Here is a 21,511-nt window from a genome sequence, read left to right as displayed (position 1 = left end):
TTCCCCATGGCATCTCAGCACCTGAATTTCAATTTCAAATTACATATGTCTACTGAATAGAACGGTAATAAAGTTAGTAAGAATATAAAGTCAAATATTGCACTTTTTAAAAGAAAGGGCAATGATGGTAGTCTGTTTAAAAATCTCTAATCTCTCAAAGTACCTTTCAGATATTTCAGTCAAAATTTTTGAAAACTTCCACTTTGCAGGATGGGATAAGTTAGTCGCTGGAGTTTTAAAAACTTGTGCTTAAAAAATTTTTGTTTTCACACAGATATAAAAGTTCTCAAAGTGTAATATGGTATTTAAGTAATTAAGTAATCCTAAACTAAACCAAAAGTCATCTTTTATGGGTAGAAAAACACCTGTAGATTTCAATTACCATTCCTACCTCCATTTACCACTCTCGTTTCTTTTTTTAATTAAAACACAACTGATTTACAATGTTGTTATTAGTTTCTAGTGTACAGCACCGTGATTCAGTTATATGTAGATAAATATTTTTTTTTCATTATAGGTTATTACAAGATATTGACTATAGTTCCCTGTGCTACACAGTAGGTCCCTGTTGTTTATTTTATACATAACCACTCACATTTCTGATTCAAGTCTTGATGCTTCATTATCTCCCTGGCTTTCTTATCAAGTATGATAAGAAAGACAATTAAAAGACAGAAGAAATACACAGTAAATGCCAAACAATTGTGTGTGTGTGTGTGTGTGTGTGTGTGTGTGTGTGTGAAGGGACAGGACTGGGAGCAGGACAAAGGAGATGTCACAGGGAAAAGTAAATTTTCCTAATAAATGAAAACATTTACCCTCGTGAGCATAGTTTCTCAGATAATAGCCATAAAGACGATGGAAGGATAGCTCAGTGACTCAAAGCTGCCTTGCCTCGCACTAAGTGAAGCTCCACAAGGGTGAAATGAACAATCCCCTGAACTACACTCAAATGTCTGGCAAGTGTTCCCTGGGAAGCCATTTAAACCCACCACGGTTACTCCCTCTCCAGTAAGCAAGTCTACAGACCTGTGGGTCTTATACAGCTCTGCCACCTTCTCTTCCAGCTCCTTGGTCTGGGTGGGGGCAAACTGGAAGTCACTGAGGTCATTACTGTCATGCTCTTCTGGGTCATAGTCGCCAAGTTCAGCCTGCAGTGTGTAAGAGCCCAGGAGGGCGTGAGTCATAAGAGAGCAGGGCAGGCGGCCTGAGGCAATGTCCTGCCGGAGCTGAAGGCACAAGAAGTATCTGCGAGGAACAGGGGGAGAGATGGGTCAGGAGAACAATTAGTTAAGATTGTAGCACTCTTAAATATAAGTCAGATATTCCTTTGAAAACAAATATACAACATAGGCACTCTTCAAATCCAGAGCATAAAAGTCTTCTGTAAGAAAATGCCCACCTTCCTCCTTGGACTCCTAACCCTTGCTGGCTATTTACAGAAACTGAATCTAGAGGGCAAAGTAAGAGTGGAAAGTCTCAACTGCTCTTCTGACAGGTGTTATTATTACTATTATAATCAAGAGTTTAGTGACTCCAAGTGAAACTCCAATCGCTTAGACTGTCTCCTTGGATTTAAAAGTATAATCAAATTCAGCATGCTCCTCCAACTTGTACAGATTAATAAAATTTAAGAAATAGCTGCAGTTCTTATGCATTTTCAGGAAAAGCTAAGGTCACCCACACTTTACCCCCTCTACCTTTTTCATACTCATTTCTTTTTTTGAGACAACTTTAACAACCATTATAAGTCAGTCTCCACGTGGAAGCCCTTACTTGCCCACTGACCCTATCTAAAAAGGCAGCTAACTTAGTTTATAGTAGAAAAAGCATGGGCTTCAGAACCCAGCAGAGCTATGTGACCTTGAGCAATTGATTTACTTGCCTAAGTATAATTCCCCACATATAAAATGGGAAGAACTCTATTTCCCTTTGAAGGTGAGGGTTAAAAATTAGAGAATATAAATAAAACATCTGTCTTGGAACCCGGGAATCAATAACAATTAGTATCCATAATCATATTATTAGTTATAATAATCATTCAATGTCCTAAGTGGATTATTACAGCTAGAAGATTCTGGCTTTTACTAAATAACATGCAGAAATATGTTATTTATATCCTATGAGGATTTGGGGGGAGGGAGGTTCCACTATTAACTCCTTTTAAAACCTGATTTCTGCTTTTGAATTTAACCATTTGCTAAGGTTAGCATCGACCCCTCCAAACAAGATGGTAGCATCCTCACGCTTGAAGATCTTATACCTGTATTATTACCCCAATCTCCTGTCAAGCAGGGCAGGGACTCTATTATCATCATAATCTCAGGCTTGGCCAAGTGCTGGCCACATGGCAAGTGCTCCATGAGTTTCTAAGAATGAAAGTCGTCTCACCACTACAGTCAGAGTGTTTTTATGCCCTGCAAGAGCTCTCTTTCTAAGGAGATTATGTGTTTCCTTAACCCTAGAACAACAGAGCATCATTGCCCTTATTTGAGAAAGCTCAGTTTCAAAATGATTCCAGGTTACCCTCAAATTCTCTACGTCTAATCGAGAATAGTGCTAATTCACCACATTTTATGGCACAGTTAAGACATAAACACAAAGATTCCATTTATTACCAAATGGAAGTAAATGTTGCTCCTTTTTATATTATCATTTCTACTTTTCACATTGATCTTTTCTTCTGTTGTCAAAGCCTAAGTCTAAAAAGGCTGAAAACTTCAAACAAAAACCGTATCTGCCTCCTGAGTTTCCCAACTCCATCTCCTTCACTTTTTTTTTTTTCCTTTTTAGGACCACACCTGAGGCACACGGAAGTTCGAGGGCTAGGGGTCAAATTGGAGCTGCAGCTGCTGGCCTACACCACAGCCACAGCAACACCAGATCTGAGCCACATCTGTGACCTATACCACAGCTCACGGCAACGCCGGATCCTTAACCCACTGGGCAAGGCCAGGGATCAAACCCGCATCCTCATGGATACTGCTGAGGTTCTCAACCCGCTGAGCCTCAACAGGAAATGCTCCAACTCCATCTCCTTGACAGGGCAGGACAGGATCATTCCTCAAACATTACTCTGAACTCTGTTCTTGCCCTCCGCAAAAGTCTATCCCATCTTTCAGATGTTCACTCAAGTCGTGGTGAGGATTTCAAATGTAACGTTTAGGCTGCAAAGCTCTTCCTACAGGCTGGTCTCAGGCTGCAGCAAGAGCGTCTTAGTTATTAGATCACTAAATTACTATCTCATTCCTCCAAAACACACAGGGAGACTGTTCAAGGTCCATCTAAAAGAATACCAAAGCACTTTCCTGGTGCCATAAAGTTGCAATCACCAAAGGATTATCATCCCTCAAAGGAATCACTGCAAGGAGGAGTGTATGTACAGACAGGGCGTTAGATCACAAAGCCCCAATTATGTGCACTGGTCAAGGACACTCTGCAGTGAGGCTCTACAGCACACGCACAGCAACCTGTCAAAAGTTTCATGCTCTGAGCAGCTGAGTGGTGGCAAAGTGCTATTTATTATTTATTATTAATTAGCTGAAGCTAATTCAATCACAACTCAACTAGTATCAGTTAACCCTTATTTAGCAATAACCAAAAACGGGTATGTGTGTGTAGGGGGGTGCTGTCATTTGCCCAACCTTGGGAAGAAATCTCTCTCATTCTTCGTTCACGTGGATATCATACACTCATTTAAATACCTACCCAGCTTCATGTCTAACAGCAGAACTGGCCTAGCAGCAAACAGGAACCACAAAAATCAAAAACAGAGTCTTTTGCTAATACCAATTTTCTAAAAGTATATATACAGAATAGAGTTTTCCCTGGCCAGGTAAATAACCTTTTAAAAAATAGATAAAAATCACCTTATGGACCTACTCTTACCAAAGCTAAGGAGCCTTATCACTGGTACTCAGCTTCATAGGGCTAAGATATCAAGGCCCTTGTAGATATGAATGTTCTTTGGTTACCATTCAAATACTCAGTCATTCTCAAAACCCATAAATGCTCCCTTGCTCCTAAACTGAATCTTCTATTTGCAATTTAAGCATATGTCTGTATTGTCCAGAAAAATCTCAGAGGAGATGGAAAAGAAATAGCTACTGATGCTTACATAAGAAAGCCTATCTTACTTTTTTTTTTTTTTTCAAATCTTGGGGCAAGGGGATGGGGATTGTGGGGGGGGGGATAAAAAAATTATAGTTAAGTAGACTTCCAAAAATAAACCTTTAACATTTGATACATTATACATTTTTCTACCTTTATGTTACCTTTGTAATACAAGGTTAGTACACAGGCAGACATTATTATTATATAATAAAAACAATCTTAGTACCAAAATCTGAAATATTAAATATTAGTGATTTCTGAAAGTATAACACAGGAAATGAAGTTGCTACAAGTTTTAAAAAAAAATTCCATTACTCAAATATAAATGGGAAATTAAAGACAAGTGAATGAAATGTTTGAAACTAGCAAAATTTCAAACTATTTTGGAATATTTCACTTCCAAAGAAACTTCTAAAACTCAAGAAAAAAATGTTTTGGGTGGGTTTTTTTGGTTCTGTTCCTGAAATTATCACCGCTCCTCCAGGGCACAGAAATGAGAGCTGTTAAGTAAATGATCATATTTTAAAAATATGAATATAAGGTACCTGGTGATATCTTCAGTCAATTGAGAAGGATCAGGAGGATAAAACTTCACATTAAAGGTAAACAGCCAAGGCAGATCTGTAATTATTAAAGATCATGATTATTTATCCAACCAACACAATGGCCATTTATACCGATAAAACTTAAAGGTCAATGTTCAAACAGTAGAGGTTAGTCTCACTATAAATCGGTTTAAAGACTTTTGTTTTGTTTAATTTAAACACAATAGCATCAGCACAAATGAACATCTCCACAGAAAAGAAAATCATGGACTTGGAGAAGAGACTTGTGGCTGCCTGATGGGAGGGGGAGGGAGTGGGAGGGATCGGGAGCTTGGGCTTATCAGACACAACTTAGAATAGATTTACAAGGAGATCCTGCTGAGTAGCATTGAGAACTATGTCTAGATACTCATGTTGCAACAGAACAAAGGGTGGGGGAAAAAATGTAATGTATACATGTAAGGATAACTTGATAACCTTGCTGTACAGTGGGGGAAAATAAATAAATAAAAATAAGACAGTATCATTTATAAAGCAAAAATGAAATGAAAAATAAAAATCAATTATATAAAAAAGCCATCATTAGCAAATAATATTATAAACATTTACAGGTACTTCAACAAATGTTTTATATGGTGATCTGGTATGCAAAAATTTTAATATAACCTTCAGGTAATGGTTTTAAGATTTCTTTTATACAGGATCTCTAGATGCCAAATATTCTCCACACTTCAAAAAAAAATTGGGATTTCTACATTGTTGGGAGAAGAGGAATAATGATCAAATGACCGCCATAGCTATTCAAGAAATGATTAATGGGCTATTTGAAGGAAATCCCAAAGAAGAGAGAGCGTGCTAAAATGTCACAGTATTTGAAGACAAAATTATTTCCCAGGTTTTATAAAGTAGGTGTAAGAATACTCAGAACATACACCTCGCCGTACTGTGCCACAGACAGTGAATGCAGTAAACAACCATGGCATAAAGACTTATTAAAAGTTAAAACAAAACATTAAAACATTGTGTTTTGTACACTACCATTTAACAAATTTTGATATATCATGCTTTGGATGGCTTTAAAAACAAGAAAAATCCACACAACTCTGAGGACAGGGCAGGTATTATTTTTCTAAAGGGATCAAAATAACTCCAATGGCCTGAATTAATTAATTAATTTCCTTCCTTCCTTCTTTCTGCCTGCACACATTTTAGGGGTGCAGCATATGGAAGTTCCCAGGTTAGAACTGGATTGGAGCCACAGCTGCCAGCCTACACCACGGCCACAGCAACACCAGATCCCTGACCCATTGAGCAAGGCTGAGGATCAAACCCACATCCTCATGGATACTAGTCGGATTCGTTTCTGCTGTGCTATAATGGGAACTTCTCCAATGGCCCGAATTTAGAGTTATACTCAAAGTTCATGGTATTTCCAAATAAAAACCAAAAAAGTGAGTGACTGCGTGTGTATGCAATTTCATTTCATATATATCAGAAGGCCTCATGACTACTTTAATTTTTGGACTTGAAGAAAAATTTCTTGATCCCATTCTCTTGCTCAGTGGGTCATTTTGCTCTTTTCTCACTGTAGACCCACTAACCTTTCTCCCACTCAAAAGTCAATGAATATTTATTGAATGGCTACTGTCAATACACAGTGTTTTTGTTGGGTTTTGACTCAATACATCATTACTCTACTAATAAAGTCAATTCTGCTGAACTTGAGAAACAGATTTCAGCTCCCATTACACATTTAAAATATCATAAAAAGATACAGGACTTTCTTGAATATTAATAGACATGCCATTTCTTGGCCTGTAGCACCCAGGATGGCTGTGATGAATACACACCTCTCTGAAATAAGTGTTAACCCATAATTAAGCAAAGTCATCACAGGATTATCATATCTTTTCTCTAAGTGGATCCTTATTTGTTTTCTAGGTATTAACACTAGCAAATGCTTGCCTGGATATGACAACAAGGATAAGTTTCTAATAGAACACATATTTCAGAATCTATTTCCAATTCTCGAGTTGATAAAATGGACCAATAATGATAAACTTTTTATTTAATCATACATTAGGATTTTTACCTAGCTCTATAAAAAGTCTATATAGCCAAGAATTGTTTTTATAATACAGGCAAGCCTTAGATATGTAGTCTTATTTGTGTACATTTGTGAAAATAAAGATTTCAAGGCAAATTTTACACAGGAACTAATTGGTTGCTGGTTGTCAAAAGTAACTCACAAAAGGTTAATGTTTACCTTTGCTGGTTGCCTATGCACTGAATAACAATAAATCAACCAGTAGTTCTTTCGTCCATTTTAACACAAGCAGAAAGAAATAAAATACAACATCTAGAAGTTCATTTCCTCAGCCTATTTTCATGGTCAGGATGGTACAGGATTCCATTTAGAGAACTAGCTCCAAGAGTTTTAAAAAGCCAAATCATTACATGTTACTGCTATTCCTCTTGCCAAACCACAAGGGCAAAAGTCCTGAAATAACTCTCAAAGAAACTTCACAAATAATCAAAACATAAGACTGTGTGATTCATAATCAGCAAGAAAGAGTCTTGCCTTCCAAAAGTTAGGATGGCTCCATGACTCTGAAATGAGCAGCACACAAAAATCAAGCAAAAGCCAATACACAACCATAGGAAACAGACTCAATGGAACATCAACCATACTTCAGGGGTTATCCTGTTCTGTCCACGGTTTGGGTCACTTGGCAGATCTGCTTGCAGAGAAAGTGAAAGATGCAAGCATCCATACCTTTTTTAATTCAGGCACTTTGCAGAGTTTGTAAAAACTGCAGAAAGGGCTGGAAAAAGTTCCAAGCTTTCTGGTACCATATCTTTCATAAAGTAAGCACCATGTATCTGTATCTAGTTACTCCTTTTCTTCATTTTCCCTCTGTTCTATTATGAAGCAAACATAAATGGATGAAACACCCAGGTAATACAAGCAGGGCAGAGGGGTAAGGGAGGGAAAGAAGGATGGAAAGCCAGGGAAAATCATTAAAAGACAGGTGACCAACCACCCTGGTTTGCATGCAAAGTCCCATATTCTGAGATACCCCTCAGGGCCTCAGTCCAGGGCAAATCAGGAAGCTCACTATATAATCAAAGATTCACAAAACTGGAAAGAAAGATGAGTCTACAAGGAAAGGAAATGAGAAAAAAATAAGGTATGTGCTCAGAGGAAAAAAGGAGAGTAGAGAAGGAAAGAAATGATTAAAAAAAAAAAAAACTACCAAAATGATCAATACTTTTAAAAGAGAAAGAAAAGGAAATGAAGAAAACAAATGTGGAGAACCAAAAATGAAACAGAAGGTTAATGGAAAGGAACAGAAGGGAAAAGCAGAGATGCGGCCCAGTGTTTGGACATTAGGAATAACTAAGTAGGAAATGATAAATAAGGAGGGAAATGAAACCAACAGTACAAAATACGAGCATCCTGCAGACTGGCCCTCAGGAAAACGGCTTCCCCCTGGGCAGCTCTGGGGCCACCAGCCAAAGGCCCGGTACAAATTTTGTTCTCTTGTCTAAAAATCCCAGCTGTTTGCGGCTCCCTGCCTTTTCTGCTTCAGTCCTTCACCAACTCTGAAGGAAATTAAGTATCCAGAACCCCAACAACCAGGGGTGTTTCTGCGGGGATAATGGTTCTTGGCATAGATCTCATAAAACCAGTCACAGGAGGGAACCGCAGCTGCTTAGACTGGGACACGAAAAATCACTGGGGGGTCGACAGTGAGAACGAAGGGGGAAATGGGAGAAAGCAGGACTGAGAACACACCCAGAATGGAGCGCAAGAAGTGGCCAAAGAAGGAGAGGAGGCAAACACCAGAGGACTGACAAGATGGTTCCACACACTCTTCACCCCTCAAACCCCTACCCCAGGGCACAGAGCAAAAGCGTACCCATGTGCCCCTGGGGCCCGAGATACGCTTATTAATTAAACTAGCTGTCACTGCCAAAATCAAGTAGGCAAGGCAATAGCAACAGGGCTCCCCAGAGTAAATTTTATGTAACAAGGGAAAGTTACAGCAAAGTGGCTTCTCGTTCTTTTCCCCAGATGTTACTTCTCAGTGTAGACATTGTGAGGGAATATTTGAGAATCGGAGTCTGTAACTTCTTAACCAGTGGAGGAGTCCCTAAGCCATGTGCAAAATCAGCAGTCATGATTCCACAACAGTATTATTAGTCTCACCTTCCTCTCTGATATGAACGCAAAAGAGAGCTGAGCATTCTACCCCTGTTTTAGTCCTGTCCGCATTCCTATGAATTTTATTAAGGATAGAAATGGATAGATGTAAAGATTAACTTAATAACTTCAAAGTATGAGGATGTGACACTCACTTCGCAGCTGTCTCTTTATTTCTTTTGCAGGATCCACCCAGTTCTGCAGGGGACAGAAAAAAAAAAAAAAAAGGTTAATCAACTCATTAAAAAAACAACAAAAAACACAGTCCATGGTCCAAAATTGAACAGTTTACAGTTCACATACTTATTTAAGTGTAAACATATTTTAATAAAGTGCTATGTGAAGTAGCTTGCTAGCATTCCACTAGGTTTAGCATTGATTTGCTTCTGAATTTGTGTGCTATAAATAAAACATTAAAACACTTTTAAGGTGGATCTTTTGGGCCTCATATTCTTGAATGTGAAATCAAACATGTACCCAAATGATGAAAAAATGTATTTCCATACAGTCTTTATCTAGAGTTTAACTACCAGCAAACCGCCCCTGTAGACACTGAAATGAGGGCTCAGTCAGGGACAATAATTGGCTCTTATTCATGATGGATAAAATGTGAACTGGATACTACTGTTTAAAAGGACATATATCCCAATCGCACAGAATTATCTCAACTCCTCCAAAAAACTTTCTTTTTCCTGCAGGTGTACAACGCCATGGAGAAGTCAGGTTGGAGACAGTATTTTCCTCTCTGGTCTTCATGGAACATACTTTTAAAGCTACATTCCAGAGTCGATAATCACAATCATAAGGAACTCCCTTTGACTTTTCCTTTATTTCCACTCTTGGAGAAAGTTAAAAAAGATTCTAGGAAACCACCATAATATATTAAAATAAAAAAAGAGGAGTTCCCGTCGTGGCGTAGTGGTTACCAAATCCGACTAGGAACCATGTGGTTGAGGGTTCATCCCTGGCCTTGCTCAGTGGGTTAAGGATCCAGTGTTGCCGTGAGCTGTGGTGTAGGTCGCAGACGTGGCTCGGATCCTGCGTTGCTGTGGCTCTGGCGTAGGCTGGTGGCTACAGCTCCAATTAGACCTCTGGCCTGGGAACCTTCATATGCCGCAGGAGCAGCCCTAGAAAAGGCAAAAAGACCAAAATAAATAAATAAAATAAAATAAAATAAAATAAAATAAAAAAAAGACCAAATTTGAACTACTAGGTTCAAACCCTCTAAGGGCATTAAATATTTGTCTTCCAAAGCTATAGGCTAAAGATGCAGCCCCCCAAAATTATATATATATAGTTTTTGTTTTTTATACCTCTACCTTATGCTCAAGTCATTATTAAAGTTCATTTTATCTTCACTAATAGGAGAACAATTACAGTTTTTAAAACATATTAAACTGATTCAAATAACTGTCTTTACAATAAATGTTTCATTCTTTCTAGAAATATCCCAAACAATGTATTATAACATCTGGGCTTAAACACAATTTTGTTCAGATATGTAAAGCAGACAATTAAAATGTTTATTGTTATATAGAAAATTATAACCCACTGTCTTAATAATATGTTGAACAGGTACACGAGAACATCAACTTACACTATTAAGGAGTAATAACACATGATGCTCTGAAAGCAAAGCTGCAGGGACCCCTACACCACTCATGGCTCACACTCAGGGCAGCAAGGAGCCAAGGTGTGCGTGGCTCTGTTCTAACACTGGTTGTATTCAATTCTCTCAACAAAGAGCCACCAGAGCCTGGTCTAGCTTCACGGCACTGGTATCCCAGCTGCGTGGCCCACTGATGCGAGGGCCAGTGGGAGCCTCTAATGGTACCTCCAGTGCTATGTCGGGGAGCGGCTCTAATTCTCCCGAGAAGAGAGCCTGGCATTCAGCTTCCTGGCCCGGCAGCTGCTGTCCACACAACAGCTGGCTCACAAATGGTGGGCTATAATGAGGCACAAGAATGAGAAAAACACACCATTCAGTCTCTAGCCCAGACGGGGGAGCGGCTGGGGGAGAGGGAAGGCGGGTTGAAAGCATCGGGGCATTTCATCCAAGGAGGTAACAACGACAGCAAGAAAAACACAATCAGAGACAACTGGGGCCAAACTGAAATGAAAAGGAAAAAAAATCCCTCAGAACATCAGCACAGAGAAAGAGGAGAGGGGGAGCCACTGGTCTTAAAGATCTGGAGACCCTTCCAAGTCCCTTTGTGTGACAGTTGGTACAAAAAACAACCATACCTCTGCTCTCAGAGGAAAGGCATGTCATCTTCTGCGACTGCAAGGACTAACCCCAGCCACGCAGCACCTTCTATTGTCACCAAAGCCTTGTACAGGTTACCCGCCAGTTACCTTCACAGTATTTGGCAGTTGCAGGCAACCAGTTCAAGTACTAGATGAATACTTGTTGGCTGGTATCTGACCACTGCTTGCCTCCTTCCTCCCCATGCCGTGGTCATCCTGAAAGACCACAGGTTACATCGTTTTTCTTACATTTATTTTTAGTTGAATAATTAGCTCCAATGAGTACTTAGATCATGAGTGGAATATAATTGTACTGCCTAGGGTCATAAATTCCTAAGTAAAAAACAAACAAAAATTGCCTTGCCATGAATTTGAAAATATTTTGAAAAGAAATACCAAATTATCTGCATTATCAATTACAAGTAAATAGTAGATATAAAACTCTTTTTAACAAATAAATAATAAAAATAAATTTCTTGGTTTTGGTACTGAGTGCTGGCTGCATCAAGAAGCAGAGGCAAGGAGTTCCCATTGTGGCTCAGTGGTTAACGAATCCGACTAGGAACCATGAGGTTGCGGGTTCGATCCCTGGCCTTGCTCAGTGGGTTAAGGATCCGGCGTTGCCGTGAGCTGTGGTGTAGATTGCAGACAAGGCTCGGATCCTGAGTTGCTTTGGCTGTGGCTATGGCGTAGGCAGGCAGCTACAGCTCCAATTTGACCCCTAGCCTGGGAACCTCCATATGCCATGGGAGCAGCCCAAGAAATGGCAAAAAGAAAAAAAAAAAAAGAAAAAGAAGCAGAGGCAAAAAGATGGAAAAAGACATCAGAATGACATAAATGCACACACAGACCACAATGTATTACTGTGCACCATTCCCATTTTTTAAAAATTTGGCTGCCACATACATAGACTTTGGAATCAGAAATACATGGATTCAAATTCTGGTTTATCTCCCAACTCTGTGACCTTGTCCTCTTTAAGTCTCAGTTTCCTCAACTTTAAGATGAAGATCATATCATCTGCCTCAAGGGGTTGAGGGGTTTTAAACATTCATTCAAAGTGCTTCCTGAAGAGTAAGTACATGTGCCAAGGACTTTATCTGGTGCCTATAAGAGTAGATGGGTTTTTTTTTTTTTTTTTTGGCAATGATAAAATTAAATTGGTCTATCACCTATCAGTATATATATATCCTACCCTTCTTCATATAATTTTTTACTTCCAAAGATGATGTATTACTGTATATATTAAAGAAGCTGATATTTATGTGACTATTTCTACCCACAAAAAAGTTAATATAACAGACTCGGGGTCCAAAAAATACAGTCAGTATAGTCATGGCCAGATAAGATAAAGAGCAAAAATCAGACCCTTTCTCCTTAGAGAATCCTATCACAAGCTTCCAACCAAAGTAAATTAATATTAAAATGTCGTCCCAGAATGCCTGTGTTATTAAATCACCTTAAAACATGAAATCAAGAGTCAGCTGGGGAATAAAAAATGTTACATGAATCAGTTGGGGAAAAATCGTTACACGTTTCTCTTCATTAACCTCTAGCTGAAATTTAGCATTACCATCGAATATAAATGTAGCAAAAAACAAAACCCTGGCTAATATCGGCAGTGCCTTTAAGCTGTGTCACTCATAGGAATCAAAACTATTTCCATAGCCCATTACAGTGGTTGCAGATCTTAAAATATCATTTATGCTCATCGATATTTGAAATCACATAGGGATTAGATACTGATGATCATTTCTACCCCAGTTTTTTAAATTAACATGTTGAGCATGTTATTCACTGGCTTCCTTTATAGGCCTGTGTACTTTGTTACAGTCATACATTTAAATCACTATTCTCTGTATAGCACAGGGAAGTCAACTCAATATTCTGTAATAACGTATATGGGAACAGAATCTGAAAAAGAATGGATATGTGTATATGCATAACTGAATCACTTTGCTGTACACCTGAAACTAACAACACTACAAATCAACTACAGCCAACAAAATTAAAACAAAAAACAAAAACACACTGTTCTGAGAGACAGCCCATAGAATTCACCAGACTGTCAAAGGAATCGGTGGCACCAAAAAAGGTTAAACAAAACAAAACAAAAAAACCAAAAACCTGCTTTGGAAGGTTATAGAAACTTTTTCTGACTAAGCAGCAAAAGACTGTGCCTGTGTTTCTTTCTCTTACACTTAAGTCCTTTGGTTAGTTCATTAGAGAAGCTCCTTAATCCTATTCTTTATCCACTGCAAATCTGAGAGTGGAACAGTCCTGGTTAATATCAAGCCTTCTGACATTTCCCTACAATATTTTCAATACTGGTTCTCAGGATAAGTGTTAAAGAAAGATGATTCTCACTTATCTTCTAACAACAGAAACATCTAGAAAAATATAAAAGCTTAATGATGAATCATTATAGTATAGGATGCTAGCATTAGAAAAAAACCTCAGAGACTATATGGATCAAATATCCTTGCAGACTGCGAACAGCCTCACACCTGCCTATGAGGCTATGAGGACTGGAACGCTTCTGCAATCACAAGCCACAAGTAGGGTTCCCTACTTCCTTCCAGAAGATTCCAAACCCCAAACATCTCTCTGCCGCCTCAAAAGAACACTTATCCCTGAGATCGGTGCTTCTCAAGTCTAAAGGGTGACATGAATTACCCGAAGATCTAGTCAAAATGCAGATTACAAGTCAACATGTCTAAGGCGAGGAGCTGGAACCCCTCATGGCTAACGAGCTTCTGTGTGGTGCCAAGGCTGCTGGGCCCTGGACCACTCTGTGAGTGGTAGAGACCTAGATCTCTCTCTCTCCTTTTTTTTTTTTGTTTTTTTTTAAGGCCACACCAGCAGCATATGGAAGTTCCCAAGCTAAGGGTCAAATCGGAGCTGCAGCTGCTGGCCGATGCCACAGCCATACCAGATCCAAGCCACATGTGCAAACTACACTGCAGCTTGTGGCAACACTGGATCTTTAACCCACAGAGTGGAGCCAGGGATGGAATCCGCATCCTCACGGATACTAGGCAGGTTCTTAACCTGCTGAGCCACAACAGGAACTCCCCCTAGATCTCTTTTTATGTAGAAATTCCTGTCTTTCTGAAAGTCAAGTAGTCAAACGTAAAGAGATATTTTTAAGTCCTACACTTGGCTTGTCAGGTAGGCCCAGCCTTCACTGGTTAATATTCTAATGGCTGATCCTCCTGCAGAAAGCCCTCACAGGTCACAGGCCCACATCTAAGTGGTTCTCTGAATGCCTGCCCATCATGCTAAACGGTTATATCAAATAATGTCAGGTCCCACAGGCTTTCCAGGCCATGAAAGTGTTAACTACTTTCACCTGGTAAAGATGAGCAACCAAGCCATTAACCAGCAGTATGCATCCCATCAGTCATCTGAGCCAACTGCCTCAGGCCACTGACCACACAACAGGTCTAGAACACAACTCAAGACACATTCACAAAATCTATCCTGTGGTTCCTTCCCTCCCAGACAATATCTCTATCTCACCTAATTCCCTTTCAGGCTGGATGCCAAGATCTCAGAGGTAGAGGTTTTTTAAAATGCCTAGCCATGCTTTCAAAATTGGTGCTTGTCACACGTGCCAGGTGAGAGAAATTAAGTTTAACCCAACACATACTCTACTGTCAAATGTGCAAAGAGTAATTTTGTCTAAAAGCTGTATTTTCCTTTAAGAATGACAGGACTGAAGCAGATGCCCTTTATTATACCCCTGCTGAAATTAAGTCTAATAGCACGCTACTGCAACACTGGTGTTAGCAGAAATGCCACAGACCTTCCGTGTTACAGTAAAATGTTCACCATGCATCTGGGAGAATATGATTCCAACTCCTGTCTGTGCTATTATAAGGTGTAATGAGATTGAATATAGAATTTTATTAAAGAATAGTTTATCTAAGACAAATAGTTTAATACTGGGGTTCTTAGTTCTAGTGTCTGGGGGAGGAAATGGTCTGGCTATCAGAGAAATACGTTAATTTTCACAAAGTTATTTCACTGTGGATATCAACTATACTTCAAACAAGCTCCCCTTTCAATATGTCTTGAAGCAAAATGACATTAAAATCCCTGGGCCAGATGCCAAACTCTATTAACATCAAAAATTTAAAACAGTATTTTCCCTTTAAAGACAGTCCAAAACCCTTACTGACAGCTCCATTTGGACATGAATACAAGAACTATATGGCCTGGAATTCCGTGCATGAACACATTACTTGATTCCACGTCTTTTTTAATGAAATTTTCCATGGTAAAGTTTACATGAGTTCTCTACAGACGCTGAAAAAATTCTAATAATGGTAGATTTTCCTACTCAAGAGTGAAGTGAAAGGCTTCCAACCACTAGAGAGGCAGCGCTATACTAAAATAAAGATTAGATTTCCCTCCCAGTGGAAAATTTGCATACAAATAACCATGGCTTTACCTCACCTTCATATTACAAGGTTGAAATGATAAGTGACTGAAACTTCTATAAATACAGGTAACTTTCAGCATGAAAAAAAAGTTTAAATTCCTACACCCTGTAGTATCCTATTGTTGAAATTGTAAGAGGTGGAAAAAATAGGACATGATACAAATCTATATTGGAAAAATAGGGGTTCTTTCACCAAGATGTCTTGAGGACTGGATTTTGTCTACATATGAAAAAAGGAATAAAAAATTGTGCAACGCAAAAGTTATGAAAGCAAATCAGATTACACATGAATAATTAAATATACTGCCAGTTACACATGACATTCGTTTTCCAAGAAGTATTTCAGAAAGGCCACCCCACTGTTTATTCTCCCCATGTTCTATTTAAAGCCTGGATAGCAAACAAAGAATGTGCCTAATTTCGTGAGCATTTTCACCTTGAATCTTGTAAGAGAAACACAAACTCAGGAATTATATGAGTCTCAGTATATGAATCTGAGATTCAGGTGAAAGATATGGATTAGACACATATATTTAGAGTCAGCAAAAATAAAAAATAGTGAATCCTACTATCTCATGTAAATCTAGTGTCCCCAAAATACCAGATGCCTTAATGCAATATATCCTGTTTCAACTAACAGAGCGTGTAATTCTATGTATAAGATTAAATGCTCCTATGAATCTACCAAAATGTAATCTCAGGAAACGTGAGTAATGATGGCCAAATTTCCATCACTTTCTCTTTTGCAGCTTTGAGGGCCAACAGAAGGGCACATGGTTGGAAACATTATCAAGACCGCCTTATAATTTTAAGTCTGAAATGAGTGCCTAGTTTATTTAGTGGAATGTCTAATATGTTATTACTTCCAGGAAGAGTATTCTAAACAGAGGTCTAATAAGAATGCTCACATACTATTCAGCAGGCAGGCATGCAATTTAGCTGTCTTTAGTTGAAATGTGGAATGAAACCACAAATTAGGTATCAAGGATTTAAAACTAAGCAGTGAAGAAATTTAATTTACATATAATTACTACTATTAGTACTCTGTGTTTTATTATTAGGATGTATAAATACAAACAATGATGGCATGTGGGCAAATAAAATTTACAGCCTGTATTCGTCTACCAACTGTTCTGTTCTGCTGACTGTGCTGTGAATGTTAGACGTCGGGACGCAACTGCAAAGTTCACTTCGACCACGAGTTCTGGGCATCCCCAGACAGAACGATCATCCAAGTCTGCCCATGGCCACCATCTCACAGACTCAAAAGGGCTTCTCTTTGGGGTGTAACCCTGGACCAGTCCTTCCCGCTTCACTCCTCCACTCAGTATCTTCACCAGAGTTAAGTCCCAATGCTCAGAAAATGAAGGAGAAAGGGAAACAATGAGGAAAGTGCCAGACTGAAAGCTTGTCAAAATCCATATGCTGAAACCTTCTCTCCAATGTGACAGTGTTTCGAGTTGGGGCCCTTGGGAGGTGATAGGTCATGAAGGGGGAGGTATGTGAATGGGATTAGTGGCCTTTTAGGCATGGCTCTGGAGGACCCTCTAGCTCCTCTGGCCTTGTGAGGACACCGTGAGAGGGCCTTGTCCATGAAGCAGAAAGGGGGCCCTCTCCAGACACTGAATCAGCTGGCACCTTGATCTCATTCCTCCCTGGCTCCCAAAGTAGAGAAACACACATCTGCTGTTTAAAAAGCCGCTCGGACTATGGTACTTCGTTAGAAAAGCCCAAACTAAGACAGAAGGCTAGAGGTTAAGTCTGGTTAATTGCTAGAACTGATTAATATTTCTCTCTCTAATATGCTTATGAAACTGAGAAGCCCTGAGGGTCCCTAGAATTAGCATTAAGCACTAGAGCACTCTGATGATCCTGTTAGCAGCGTCTTGGAAATTTCTGGAGCAGAAAACAATCTCGACACACTCCTGACATCAGGCAGATCCCCACAGGGTCCTGGCCGGACCTGGACTTCCTTTCTGCTCCCAGTAACCCACTCAAGAGGGCAAGGGACACCTTTGGCCCACACCACCACCAATCTGTTTGGCAAGGCAAAACACTCTCTCCTGTACCACCGGACATGAATGGATGGGTACCCTTGACATTCCTTCCAACATGCCCAAGCTGAATTCCTGGAAAACAGGTGAATTCTCGAGCTAAAAATTCAACATAAAAATGGATTTGGAAGATGTATATTCCATATATATACAATGGAATTCTACCCGGCCATAAAAAAGGACAAAATAATGCCATTTGCAGCAACACAATGGAACTAGAGATTCTCATACTAAGTGAAGTCAAGTCAGAAAGAGAAAGAAAAATACGCTATTGCTTACATGTGGAATCTAAAATATGGCACAGATGATTCTACCTACAAAACAGAAACAGATCATGGACATGGAGAGGAGACTTGTGGTTGCCGGTGGAGGGGGGAGGTAGTGGGATGGACTGGAAGTTTGGGGTTGGTGAAGGCAAACTGTAAACTGTAATGGATGAGCAATGGGGTCCAACTATACAGCACAGGGATCTGTGTGACTGGGTCACTTTGCTGTACAGCAGAAGGTGAAGAAACACTGTAAATCAACTATACTCTAACAAAAACATTTTAAACACCGGTGTTTCCTATTTCTAATAATTAGCATAAGACATTTCATTCTGTCTTCTTACAATGTAATTGGAAAAGTGCACGCACACACACGAGCAAAAAGTTATACAGGAAAACACAAGTTTTCAATCTTTACCAAATCTGTACAATAAACATAAACTATATATTAATAAAAACATAAGTTGCTTGAAAGCTAAATTTTCCACTGGTTAAGAGAAAAATGGTATTTTTCTAAGACACTAGGAACAAAATGACCTCACTTACTTTCTGCTCAGGGTTCTCCTGAAACACAAGTCCAAAGTAGTCCTTCTCCAAGAGGTTGAGATGTTCACACACTTTGTCAAACAACACTTGTCCCTTAGCACGTTTCTGAGGAAAAATAAAAATATCTTTATTTCTCAAGCACTGAACAGTCCAGTAGTACTGTAAAGCAAGGCCCACTTATCAAATAACATTATTTAGCATAAATTCGTGTGCAATATTTATTGTCCGATCCTTTTATAACAATATGAAAAAGCAATTAATCACTCTTTAGCTTTAGACTCTCCCCCTCCCCTCCATACAAAGCATAAATTCTACAGTGAAAGCACAGCCAGCCAGATGCTCCATGCTTTACTGCTACTCCATGTAAATATTTTAAAACCTAAAAAAGTAAAATGCTGAGACCTCGTTTATTTGTTTTTAAAATAGTACAAAAATATGTCCCAGCTGCCTCCCTCAGTTGCTCAAGGGGCTCATGTCACATCTACAAAGATACTCTCCCAGGAAAAATCACTTTTTTTGTTTCATGAAAGTATAGTTGATTTGCAATGTTGTGCCAATTTTTGCTGTGTCCCCAGAAAATCATTTAGTTCTACTCAACGCCTCCTGACATGATTTTTCCCATCAGCACTTACATTTGATTTCTCTTCTAAGATATGTGTAGAATATAAATAATTTTGTTCAATACGAGCTACACTTTTTCTTGAGAATCATATGGCATTCATTCTCTACAACAAATCTTAAAAACAGAAGGTACCAGAAGGGAGATTGTAAATCAGGTTAAGTGCCTGTAAGGACCTAACCTATTTTTGCCTTGCTTTGCTTTTTAACCTGAGAAGCTGCTATCAATAAAGACATAAAAGCCTGGGACAGCCATAGAAGAAAAGCTCATTATTTTATCAATGGTAAAACATAACTCATTTCCAATTATGATGCACAGCACTGCGAACACCCATCTTTGAGGTCAGGTCAGATCCTCCCCTGTGTGGGTATAAGAAACCCCTGGACTGTGAGTGACAAGTGAACAAGCCAGCCGACTTGCTCATCCTCAAGATGAATGCCCTCACACTGTGGAAAGGCATACTGGTTAGTTCCTACACTGTGTGAAAATGACTGTTTCCCACATAAACATCTTTTAAAATGGAATAAGAGGAGTTCCCGTCGTGGTGCAGTGGTTAACGAACCCGACTAGGAACCATGAGGTTGCGGGTTCGGTCCCTGCCCTTGCTCAGTGGGTTAACGATCCGGCGTTGCTGTGAGCTGTGGTGTAGGTTGCAGACGTGGCTCGGATCCCGTGTTGCTGTGGCTCTGGGGTAGGCCGGTGGCTACAGCTCCGATTCGACCCCTAGCCTGGGAACCTCCATATGCCGCGGGAGCGGCCCAAGAAATAGCAAAAAAGACAAAAATAAATAAATAAATAAATAAAATAAAATGGAATAAGAAATAAAAGACATTTCGAGTTCAAAGCAGCACAACTCTGATAGACTTCAAGAGAGTCTTCACAGAAACTCAATTCAAGTGTGGGTTTCTCTCCTCTAACCTTCCGCCTCTATTTGCCTTCACTTGGCATGTCTGTGAAATGGGGATAATAGAATCTACCACAAAGGATGTCGTAGATAACTGAGTTGTAATACATAATTAGAGCTTAGAACAGTGTGTGGCAAAGAGTAAGGGCTTAATGTTAGATCTTCGTTTAAGCTGGAGTGTTTTGTAACATGAAAAATGACTAATTCTGCTTACATGAAATTTTGTGTTAAGCTTTTAAAATGAAAGGTTCTGAATTTCATTATCTGATCTGCATGCAATTACTCATTTATATAATTAAGGCTCTGAGTTTGGACATATTTTAAATTAACTTTATGAGGAGAAGGTGACTCATAGCATGACAGCTGCTTTCTTAAATGTGCAGTAAAATCCATTGACTATAGGAGCCTGGAGTAGATGTGAGGAGATCTGGCTGCAAATAACAGCAAAGACTATTTTAGAGGTAATGAATAATCTAAGAATTCACTTTCTCTGGCATTAATTTTAGCAACGCTGTTCACCCTGAATCTCCAGCGAGTAGAAGGTGGTAGCCCAGCATAATAGGTGTTTGTTGAGTCAACTGAAAATACAGTATTACAGTGTACCCTATGTGACATACTTATTTACTCTTAGCTGTGCCCACAGCATTCGGATATTCCAGGGCCAAGGTTCAGGTCCGAGCCACCATAGTGACAATGTTGGATCCTTTACCAGCTGCGCCACCAAAGGAACTCCTGCGACATCCTTATTTTAAGTGCGTGACATCCGCCCGCTCAGGCTCATAGTGACTGACCATAGTTATCATTTCAGCACCTACTTTGTAATTAGGAAGTGTCCTAATCTGAGATAACAAACGGAGAAAACTATCACAGCTCTTAGCACATCTATCCACTTGTTCATCACCCACTATGCATTTATAACGAGGTGTAAATGAGTCACAGAAGATATTTTATCTACTATAAAGCAGAGATTATCTTCTTACTTAGAAGAGCACTAAGAACTCAACGGAAGCTGATCTTTGAAAACTTTAAGAATTTTAAAAACTTTAAGAAGTTGACCTTTAAAAAATAAAAGTTTCCAAACTTATCACTCCCAGAAAACATCTAAATGACAACTACTTTCAAATAAGCTAACTACTGGAATTGATTAGCTGGAGAAATTGCGAAGAAACAAGAGAGCGTCAAAAAGAGACTCATGCTATTTTACTTGGTTATGATGCTATTTGAGGTTAGGGTAAAAAAGGATACTTAAGACAACTGATGTTGGAGTTCCCGTCGTGGCGCAGCGGTTAACGAATCCGACTAGGAACCATGAGGCTGTGGGTTTGATCCCTGGCCTCACTCAGTGGGTTGAGGATCCGGCATTGCCGTGAGCTGTGGTGTAGCTCACAGATGTGGTTCAGATCCCGTGTTGCTGTGGCTCTGGTGTAGGCCGATGGCAACAGCTCCAATTTGACCCCAAGCCTGGGAACCTCCATATGCCGTGGGAGTGGCCCTAGAAAAGGCAAAAAGACAAAAAAAAAATACAACTGATGTCCATAAATATGTATCAGTTCAAAGAGACAA

At 39.4% G+C, this 21,511-nt stretch overlaps 1 protein-coding gene across 17 annotated transcripts in view; it reads right to left on the bottom strand.

Moving 5' to 3' along the window:
• The window catches only part of EPB41L2 (erythrocyte membrane protein band 4.1 like 2), a 211,899-nt gene that overhangs the window by 58,537 nt on the left and 131,851 nt on the right, over positions 1 to 21,511 (bottom strand). For all 17 annotated transcript variants that reach the window (XR_007131968.1, XM_047758693.1, XM_047758677.1 and 14 more), the window contains exons 4-7: positions 18,426 to 18,530; positions 9,021 to 9,063; positions 4,659 to 4,734; positions 1,030 to 1,248 (exon numbers count right to left, since the gene is read on the bottom strand). Coding sequence is in view for 16 of the 17 variants with exons in the window: in XM_047758693.1 (XP_047614649.1) it covers positions 1,030 to 1,248; positions 4,659 to 4,734; positions 9,021 to 9,063; positions 18,426 to 18,530 (443 nt within the window). In the remaining variant the exon portion in view is untranslated. The remainder of the gene's footprint in view (positions 1 to 1,029; positions 1,249 to 4,658; positions 4,735 to 9,020; positions 9,064 to 18,425; positions 18,531 to 21,511) is intronic.

Source organism: Phacochoerus africanus, chromosome 2, assembly GCF_016906955.1.
Source record: "Phacochoerus africanus isolate WHEZ1 chromosome 2, ROS_Pafr_v1, whole genome shotgun sequence".
NCBI lineage: Eukaryota > Metazoa > Chordata > Mammalia > Artiodactyla > Suidae > Phacochoerus > Phacochoerus africanus.
Note: the sequence above shows the minus strand (reverse complement) of the source record. Positions and strands in the feature narration are given on the sequence as shown.